The sequence below is a fragment of the Larimichthys crocea genome, chromosome XII, assembly GCF_000972845.2.
Source record: "Larimichthys crocea isolate SSNF chromosome XII, L_crocea_2.0, whole genome shotgun sequence".
Classification (NCBI taxonomy): Eukaryota; Metazoa; Chordata; class Actinopteri; family Sciaenidae; genus Larimichthys; species Larimichthys crocea.
The window spans coordinates 2,281,471-2,291,773 of record NC_040022.1 but is presented as its reverse complement, the minus strand read 5'-3'; the positions used below and the strand labels follow the sequence as shown (position 1 = coordinate 2,291,773).

At 40.9% G+C, this 10,303-nt stretch overlaps 1 protein-coding gene across 2 annotated transcripts; it reads right to left on the bottom strand.

Annotated features, from left to right (window-relative positions):
• wipi2 (WD repeat domain, phosphoinositide interacting 2) lies at positions 1–6,522 on the bottom strand. Of its 2 annotated transcripts, none has more exons than XM_027285672.1 (12): positions 6,268–6,522; positions 4,727–4,809; positions 4,187–4,356; positions 3,224–3,320; positions 2,804–2,901; positions 2,546–2,638; positions 2,345–2,415; positions 2,159–2,266; positions 1,852–2,016; positions 1,071–1,178; positions 887–984; positions 1–179 (listed from the first exon to the last, which is right to left on the bottom strand). In XM_027285672.1, exons 1-12 carry the CDS (start codon positions 6,339–6,341, stop codon positions 67–69), a joined length of 1,278 nt encoding a protein of 425 aa, XP_027141473.1. In that variant the 5' UTR covers positions 6,342–6,522; the 3' UTR covers positions 1–66. The 2 variants fall into 2 exon arrangements, with proteins under 2 accessions (XP_027141473.1, XP_027141472.1); XM_027285671.1 differs by having other exon boundaries at positions 2,153–2,266; positions 6,268–6,521.
• Between the last annotated feature and the right edge of the window lie 3,781 nt (positions 6,523–10,303).

The window sequence follows — 10,303 nt, the reverse complement described above, 5'->3', positions numbered from 1 at the left end:
GTCAATGTTCATAGCCGCACCGAGGAGGCCCTCTGATCGGTGGGGTTTACGAGCCGGTCCGTTAAGTCAGTCGGTTTCCAGGATGAGCGGCGGCTGCTCGTTCTCCTCCTCCAGGCGCAAGTCGTTGAGGTCGTCTTCTAGACCCGCCCCTCCGACGGCGCCCTGCTCTTCGCAGTAACCTAGGAGACGAGAGGTCAAAGATGAAACAGAAGATGCTTTCCTGACTTCCTTTCTGAAATTACTGCAAATAAGTTAGTGTGATGAAATCTGAGCCTCCTACCCTGCCATACAACATTTTAACATCTCAGGTAATTTCCTAATTAACGGTTACAATTATCTAAAGGAAAGCATACAATTAAATCTATTGGAGAACAGAAGTAGTAAATATAATGAACAATTAAATCTATTGGAGAACAGAAGTAGTAAATATAATGAAAGAAGAATTAATATTAAACTTGGGTTTAATTTTATTGGAGATATATAACTGCATAAACTCGGCACAGAAAAGACTAAAGTCTGACAGCCTCACGTCTGCAGACAGTTTGTTAAAACTCAGAGTTTTTAAGATTTTGCAAAGACTGAGGATCTCACAGGATCAATGTTAAAACTACAACTCAATTTTGGGATTATTTCCCATCATCCTGGTGGAATTTTACAAGAAGAAAACCTGTGGAGCAGAAACAGAAGCAGTGTTTGGTCACAGTTGTAGCATTACTCGAACTAAACTTTCAGGATTTTATACCAAAACTGACAGTTTGTCTGAAATCATTTGAAAAGTTTTCTGGTGTAAGGTCAGTATAACTCGAGTAACTAATTCCTCATAATTCACACCAAAGTATATTCTTTCCACCAAACTTCCTGCAACATTATAATATTTGTGACTTACCTTTAGTTACTGCAGCACTGTAGGTCTGAGCCACAAGTGGGTGGTCATGTGACCCCTGCTCAAGGATCTCATTGGATGGCTCGGCACTGCCGTCTAACCTGAAGTCAACGATGGCAAAGAGTCAGTAACAATAAACTCCTTTTTAGTGTGTGTGTGTGTGTGTATGTGTGAGAGAGAGTGTTACCTGTGCTGCTTCATAAGTGTGCACTCCCCTCCCTCTTGTGGATCCAGGTTGTACAGGTACAGGTAACCATCAGCTGCTGCCACCAACAACCTGGGAATCTTCTGAATACTAAAAAACAAACAAAAAAAACACCTAATGACGACTGACATCAAACATGTGTGCTGCTGTTACGCAACTACTGAAACTGTGTTTGGATCACAGCTGCTGTTCTCGTTCTCAGAACGCATCAGCTATCGGCTGACGGCGATTTAGTCAGATAGATATCCGGGCTGAGACTTGTTCTGCAGTCCAATTAGCCACATGATGAGCCGGATTGAGAAAGACACGTTGCAACCAAAGCTCGCTCAAACATGACAGAATTTATCTTGGTCTCTCGCCGACAGATTGTTCTTTTATATGCAGATATCAGTTCATAGAGATCATAGTGAGTCACATGTGTAGAAACGCCGTGTTGAGCTGCGTGTCATTTTTACTGTAGAAACTCCACAGAGGTACATCGAGGTACAAAAAGCTCTGGAAAAAAAAGCAGCCGAACAAAAGCCAAGTAAGCGCATGAATAGTTATACCGCATTAGTTATATTTTTAGGAATAAATAAAAGACACAAGACTAATTTGCATGAGCTGTCTTTGTACGAAAGTCCAAGCCTGAGAACAGAAACGAGATGTTACTTCTGATTTCACTTCATCACAAATAGTTTGACCCTGTTTCAAACACACGGCACAATAACAGTTCTACATGTTTACATATTTAACGTTTATAAGTGTGTGTGTGTGTACTCACACAGCTAAGGCGCAGATGTTCTTGTGTCCGCAGAAAGGCAGACGTACGGTGGCGAAGGCTCGACCCTGTGTGAACATTTCTGTAACCTGGGAAGGCAGGTAGGTGGTGGACGCCATCAGGACTTTGCCCAGGTACCCTCCCCATGTGGTGGGCTCCTCTGCTGGCCTACACAAACACACACACAGGATGTTATAAGGCGTGTTTCTCTGAGGAAGATGAAGCATGATGTGGATAAAAGGACGGGACTTCCCAACCCTTTAAAAAACAGACGAATGAGGACGGAAACGAGAAAGTTACGTACACATACTTCTTCTCCTGCGTCTCTAATTTGAAGATGTGGACCGTCTCTGTGTTGCTGGAGGCCGACAGGTAGAGGCCTTCCATGCTGAACGCCAGCGAGCAGATGCTCACACACCTGAGATACGACACAGAATCACGCTGGTAAAAGCAGCTTTGATTTCTGAAAAACTGTAGCGCATTTGAATTATCTCACCTCTTGACTCCTCTTCGAAACTCAAAGAGCTTCAGTCCCTCCGGGATCGAGAAGACACGAATGACTGTTCCCTGAGAGGAAGTGAAAGATAAACAGAGGACAAAGACGACAGCGGTGATGTATTTGCTCAGGCGGAAAACAAAAACAGCTCAAAAATAAGCAGCACAGACGACGACGGGCTGGTGTACTGTACAGTCTTACTTTCTCCGAGGCGGTGGCCAGTTTGGTTCCACTGGCGTCAAATGCCAGAGCCGCCAACGGGCTGTCGTGGGCTGGAATCATGTTAGCCGCTCGCTGGAAAACAAACGCACACTAGTTAAGAGATGTGCTGCTTCAGGAAGACAAAAATAGTGAGCTGTGGTGGTTCATGACAGGAAACACTGACTGTCACGACAGTGTGATAGAAAAAAGAGGAAACAGGAGCTGAAGGAGCGATTCACTGCGTCTGTGTTCACCTACCAGGTTAACCGTGTCAAACACTTGAACTTCTCCTATCGTGGCACTGCCGGGGTACGCCAGATAACAGTTGTCATTGCTGATGGACAGAGCGCACAGTCCTGCAGAGACACAAAGTGATTCACTAAAAACAAAGGCCAGACTTTGACGATGAGTGAAACTGAAAGAGCGACTCGAGTGAGGACGATGATCTGACAGCACGAGTTGGTTTTGGTTCTACACAAATATCACAGAGGTGACTCAGATCTCGGGGACAGTTTTAGGCCTTCAGGGCAGCGCTGAACAAAAACTGAGTTGACTGAGTTCAAAATGAAAGAGAAAGAAAAAAAATCAGTAGTTTCAGTATGAGCAGTCTGCTCCGTGCAGACAATGAGCCCTTTCCTTTTGTGCTATCACGTTACACACCTGTTACACCAGACTCACCTGAAGGGTTGGGTGGAGTTTCTCTGATAGTGTGCAGCACTTTCATGTCTCGGATGTTGTGAATGTAAAGCGACTCCTCCAGACACACGATCAGCCTCTGCGGGGAAACGGCAAAAACATCAACATCCCTGACGAACGCCGGTTTGTCGTACATATCTTATCTGATATTTTACATAAGTGAGAGGGCCGTAAAACAAGAGTACACACACACACAGCTCATCAACGTCTGGTGTCAGACTGTGACGGCGGTCACACGACTGTACAGATGGTAGAGACTTTGCAGAATACAGCAGGAGGCAGATAAATAAACAGAACTGCGATATAAGGACGTAATTATCTCATTTATTGGACTGATCTATTATAAACGGATAAATTACAATTAAAACTTTTATTATGTCACTTAAGCAAATTGAGCCAAACTTTCCACACTATGACTTTTAGTTCCATTTTCTCTTTATTATTATTATATTTGTCTCTTTCCTGTATTATGCGATGAATATTACTAAACAGCATTTATTTTCACAACATAAATACGTCTTCCGGTGTTTGTTTACACGACACACGGGTCGTGTAGTTCGCATCCAGTTACAGCAACACGTCTCTGCTTTTAATATTTTTCGTGCTTCATCAGTTTTGTGTCCAGACGTGAACTTTCAACTACGGAGATTACTGATTTGTCTTTTTTTTCCTGTTATGCAGACCACGACTTCACGATACATCATTCCATGCCGAAGTGAAAATATGCAGATCTGGATCTAAGACGATACAAACCATGTCTGCTATGAATGTAAGATCGCTCTGCAATAAGATGGAGGAGATACAGAGGGAGCTGTGAGAGCAGACAGCTGAGGAGAGAGAGGGGGGAATGACACACGGTGAAGGACCACAGGTCGGAGTCAGAACCGGGTCGCTGCAGGAGAGACTCAGCCCACGTTGCCCATATTTCTGAGCATCTTATCTCACCTGTCTGTTGAGCTTGACGGCCAGTATGGTGTTGGAATAGGAGTAGTTGCAGATCTCTGTTCCCTTCTTGAAATGACAGACTTTGAGCTTCCTCGGGGCCTTCAGGCTGACGATGGCGACCAGACTGCTGGAGAACAGACGCTCCACGATACACACATCCTCCGTGTCCGCTGCAGACACACACAGACAAATCATCACATCACAACACTCATCCAGTGACATCTTTCATCTGTTATTAGCTGCAACAGCTTGAAACAGTTCAGGGAGTGAAGCGGTGAAAACGAGTCACAGGCTGGCGCCGCTTTAATCTGTGTGAGAGTTTCTTTCTTGCTGAACACACCGAAACTTTTATGTACGTTTAGGGAATGGATCGAGCATCGACCGAGCTCGTGAATTATAGATACCATGCTCATCGTCTTCCTCTCGCTGTACAACTCAACTCGGATACAGTTAATGTAGAACAAGCAGCTCTAAAACTCCTTTGTACTCGTGACAGAATAAAGACATCGTGCAGACGAACAGAGCACAGAGGATACTTACTACATTCATATATCTGCTCCAGTTTGTCCACAGAGGACAGGGAGAAAAACTTGTATCCTGATTTGGTGCCAACAGCTAAAGACCTGTTTAATAATAGAAACAGAGACAAGAGCGGCAGTGAACAATCTTTACATCAGCAAGTCATCAGAGATAAATGAGCAACACAGAAATCTGCATCCGCGTACAAACTCGAGCGCCGGCGGCTGACGCTGACAAACGTTTGGCTGGAATTACTCCATCGTGGAAGTCTAAGGAACGTTCTCATACCTCCGTTATCTGCGTGTCATTTTGTACAAAAACAAAGCCTCTGAACACGTGCCAAACTTGACGCGCAAGCATTTTAGGTCACAGCTCTGACTGTGAGTCATGTTCGATGTCAAAATCAGTTCCATATCGTGAGTCGCAGGCCGGCGTTAGATGGACGGAAGATTACCAAATCTTCTGCATACATAACATGACCGGTATTTGCATGCATGTAACTGTTGTGATGAATCCTGAAGGGACATGAATTATACTTTTACGAAGCTTTTGTTGACACAGTCAGAGAGGTCATTCATCTCAGACTCTTTAACACCAGCATGACTTTCTACTATATATTTATTTATTTATCTATTTATTGTCCACCTTGTGTATACGAGCTGCTGTGACAGGTGAATATCCCCAGTGTGGCATCATTAAAGTTTATCTTAGAATTTGGATTTACACTGTTTTTACATTTTTAAGTAAAAATCTCAAATATTGCCACATTTTTTATCAAATATTAAGAATTAAACTATAAAGACGATCACAGAAACACATCCTGTCGCTGATTTTCTGAAGTCCGGCTCCACCTAAAAGTCAATTTTGTCTCAAATAAGTAAATATTTTTGTCTCTCGTGCCAGTCTGGGTTGATATAAGGACTCCTATCTCCTTATTAATGGTCTGATATTAGATTATACATGGATGCATTACAGTCAAACCTCTCCCTGTGAATATAACACACACACACACACACACACACACACACACACACACAGCTGTACTGGTCAGCATGTGACAGCAGTATGTTGTCACAGGCCTCTGCGGTGTGGAGCCTTTAACAACAATAACAATAACAACAACAATAACAGCTGTGTGTGTGTGTGTGTGTGTGTGTGTGTGTGTGTAACTACATGTCTGCAGCAGTGACCCAGTTTGACACTTTTATTTATATAACTGTGTCTAAACACACTCGCACCGGCTTCAGTGTGTCTGCATCCATCATAACAATCGTCACCTCGGCCCCTGAACTTAATGACACCTCAGCTGCATGTGCACAGAGGCTACACTTAGCATCGTGCTAAGCTAAAGACGGGTAAGACAGCACGTAGCCTCGCCGCGTTTAGCTTAGCTCCAGCTACAGTTACCCCATGCGCCGCAGAGGTCATTGTTACGGCCGATAAACGACGTTAAAGCCGGTTCACGTCGCCTCCTCACGACGCCCGGACATGTCCACAGTGAGCTATCTACCCGTTTAGGCCGTCCCCGGAGCACACTCGCCCCCCCCCCGGCCCGGCCTTACGTGTTGTCCTGGTTAAAGTTGGCGAAGAGGAGCTGGCTTCCGCCAGCTTCCCCGCTCTGACTGGCCAAGTTCATGAGCTCGGCAGCATCGACATGTAAAGGAGAAGCTCCGGGTGAAGTAGCAGCTGAGGACTGGTGCTGTGGTAAAGAGGTGCTGGGCTTCAGGGGGCCATCATCTCTCTCTCTCTCTCTCTCTCTGTCTGTAGTGATTGTTGTTGTTTTTCACAGGGGCTGTTGCTCCCTCTCACCGCGCATGCGCCGAGCCAGGCTGCGTGCGCTGGCTTTAAAGAGACAGAGCGGCTCCACATGAGGACAGAGTCCACATGAGGACAAAAGTCTCTGAAATGTCTCTGAATTCCTGTTTTTTTTGTCTCTTATTTTGGTTCCAGTGGACAGAGAAGTTTAAATAAACTCTCCTGGAAAGTCTCAGCTGTGCAGAAATTATGCATGGCTTGATGTAACAGCGCCCTCCGCCGTCCAGATGTGCAACAACACCTAAAATGAGACATATCGTTAATAATCTATCTATCTATCCAGCCTAAATTTGTAATATTAGTTCATAATTTGGACAGTTGTTCTTGCAGTGCTCCTGTTATTTAGAAGTAATTTTAAAGAATAATTATAAGAGTAATAACAAGAAGGTCGGATCTGGGGGACTACTTTCTTTCTTTCTTTCTTTCTTTCTTTCTTTCTTTCTTTCTTTCTTTCTTTCTTTCTATCTATCTATCTATCTATCTATCTATCTATCTATCTATCTATCTATCTATCTATCTATCTATCTATCTACCTACCTATCTATCCTCTGCAAACCTACCTCCAGGTATCTATTGAAATGTCTCTCCAAGATGTGATAATAATAACACAGGAAAATTCTTATCTCCTCTTAACTCCAGCCTAAATTTGTAATATTAGTTCATAATTTGGACAGTTGTTCCTGCAGTGCTCCTGTTATTTAGAAGTAATTATCAAGAATAATAATTAAGAGTGCTGGGGGACTACTTTCTTTCTTTCTTTCTTTCTTTCTTTCTTTCTTTCTTTCTTTTTTCTATCTATCTATCTATCTATCTATCTATCTATCTATCTATCTATCTATCTATCTATCTATCTATCTATCTATCTATCTATCTATCTATCTATCTTAATAATACAGGAACATTCTTATCTCCTCTTAACTCCAGCCTAAATTTGTAATATTAGTTGGATAGTTGTTCCTGCAGTGCTCCAGTTATTTGCATAGTTCACTGTTACTTGCTTTTATTTTACTGTCACTGGTTTTATTTAACTATGTGTATATAGTGTTAAAATAGAATATTGTATAGGTTGTATAGGGTTAAAGTTTTGTTTTCTTGCTATTGTTTTCTTGCCATCACTTACTATCTCACTTACCATTTGGAAGCTGCTGTAACAAAAACAATTTCCCTTTGGGGATTAATAAAGTATTTCTGATTCTGATTCTGATTTAATTTAATTTAATTATTAAGAATAATAATTAAGATGGTTGGCTCTGGTGCTGGGGGACTACTTTGGACCTGCTGGAGCTGGTCGTAGACAGAAGGATGCTCCACAAACTTCTCAGCATCATGTATAATGCTCGCATCCCTTACACGACCTCCTGGTGGAGCAGCAGACTATCTATCTCTATCTATCTAGCTATCTATCTATGATCTATCTATCTATCTATCTATCATATCTATCTATCTATCTATCTATTATCTATCTATCTCTCTATCTATCTATCTATCTATCCTATCTATAATGCATGGGCTCTTTCTCCCCTCCTGCATGTCCCAATAATACATTTAATAACTTTGCTTCTTCCCTCATGTTCAGTTACACTTTATGATGTACCATGACATACAAACAGATTATTTCCCCTCGCTATTATATAATTAGTATAAGATAATTAATTTTTGTTTAATTATTTTGAATAACAAAGTGAAAGTGAAGTGAAGGCCACAATCATATATATATATATTGAACAAAACAAATATTTCTGCCACATATTAGCACATACAAACAGATATAAATCAAAAGAATTGTCCCTATGTGTAAATAGTCATACATGTCCATGTATTGCACTTTATCTGTCAGTTACATATAACTGGTTTGGATGCAAAATTAAGGTAAATAAATCCATTCAAATAACACTGTTCTTCAAGGTGATTATGTTATGAATGGCCCGTCTTCCCACACACGAGCATCAAAACTTAACTCAGCGCACCACAGTGACTCTGTTGGCAGGAGCAGAGATGTCTGAAGGCGTGGGATGAGGAGGAATCAGTTAACCGTTTGATGTGTTGACTGTAATTTGTGGTGTGAGTCACAGTTTCTGTCTATGCGTATACCTTCCTTTGGGGTTTCAGGTGTATGTCTGAGCACGTCTGAGTGTCATTGTAATGGATATAAAAATATTTGCTGGATAACGAAGTAAAGCTTAGCAGCACAGTGAATGGTCGACTGAGAGAGAATTTTAAAAAAGGAAAGTAAGACAACAAAGATGCAACACACTACAAAAGAAATAATTTGCCATGATGAACTTTTAGTCTATATACTGTAAAAGAAATAACTGTCAGCTGCATTATTACAATCAAACACCGTTAAGAAAGTGACAATACTAATAGTTCTACAGAGAAACACTGTTATTTTAAAGTTAGAATGTAAAATCACACATAAAGAAAAACAAGGTGTTTGTATGAACATGAACATTACAGATTATTATTTTATATACATTTGTATGCAATTTAAGAAAGCAGAAAAAAATACTGTATAAATGATTTATAATAGTGAAATAGTGATCGTAACTTTACTGTACAAACATGAGAATAAATGTTTGGTTATTAATTTACAGATAATGTGAATGACATTATTACTCTGTAATTTTACAGAGTTTTGTATACACTTTTAAAAACAGAAACGACTGTAATAATGGGATTTGTTCATAAATTAGGTTAAAGAGAAACACTAGTGTCATGTAGTGTCTGTAATTTTATACAATTAAAAATACAAAACAGCAGAAAAATACTGTAAAAAGAGCTATTTCCCCACAAAATATGTTTTTTTATTTGTTTGTTTGTTGTGGATGTCCTTAATGACAGTGAAGTTAAACCAATCTTTTTATCACTTAATAAATATTTGTAATCAACAAGACTCTATTAAAAAGCATTACAGATCTGGGATCTCCGAAATCACCACAGTGGCTCCATGTTGGAATCACGTTGTTAATCTTGTTTGTTTGCTGCTGCATGGTTGTGATTCTGCGTCAGACGTGTCCTTTAGTCCAGTTTACTGTTTTCAGGATCTGTCAGCACGGGCACAGGTCCAACACAATGTGTACCGGCCTTTGGTTTACATAACCCACAGCTTCCAAATAAACATAATAGACAGAGAGAGACAGAGGTGGGGTTTGTCAAAGAGAGAGCAGAGCTGCATGCCCTGGTAAAAAAAAAAAAAAAAAGTTTCTTCTGATCCTTTTGATGTTTAACTTCTTGAATGACAACATGCAAAAAATATGGTGTTAAAATATGCAAAAAAAAAAAGCCTCTACAAGCTCTGAGTTAGATAGTGTTGTACCTACAGTGTGCTGTGAACAGCCAATCTGTTATTTACCTGTGCAAATATGCCTGCCTGCCCACTGTCACTGATATTTTGAGTCATATCTCCAAACACAGTCATGAGTGTAACACTTTTTTTTAGTTTGAAGCGTGGAAACTTGTTTGAATGTCTGTGTTTGCATAATGTGTCTGTTCTGTCTCACACAGCTGCTGCACAGTGACACAAAGGGCCTCTGCTGCCCACTGTTGTTGTTGTTGGATAATATTTAATTTTCCATTCAGTCTGAGTGTGTGTGTGTGTGTTGTTTGAACAGAAGCATGAATGGATCTGCAAAGGGAATGATACACTTCCCTTTATTTAATATGAGGAGGTAAATGTGCTGCAGAGCTGGCTGTAAATTATAATCATGTCTTCTTTTAAGCTGAACATATCAAACAGCACATGTATACTGTATCATTTTAAAGTAAATACAGATTGACAGACCA

Excerpts from the sequence above, each read along its gene's own strand:
- wipi2 (XM_027285671.1), bottom strand. The coding sequence starts at position 6,341 with ATGAACTTGGCCAGTCAGAGCGGGGAAGCTGGCGGAAGCCAGCTCCTC. Across the intron at positions 3,321-4,186 it reads CCGTCAAGCTCAACAGACAG|AGGCTGATCGTGTGTCTGGA; the intron begins GTGAGATAAGAT and ends GTTTCCCCGCAG. Across the intron at positions 180-886 it reads CAGTGCTGCAGTAACTAAAG|GTTACTGCGAAGAGCAGGGC; the intron begins GTAAGTCACAAA and ends CTCGTCTCCTAG.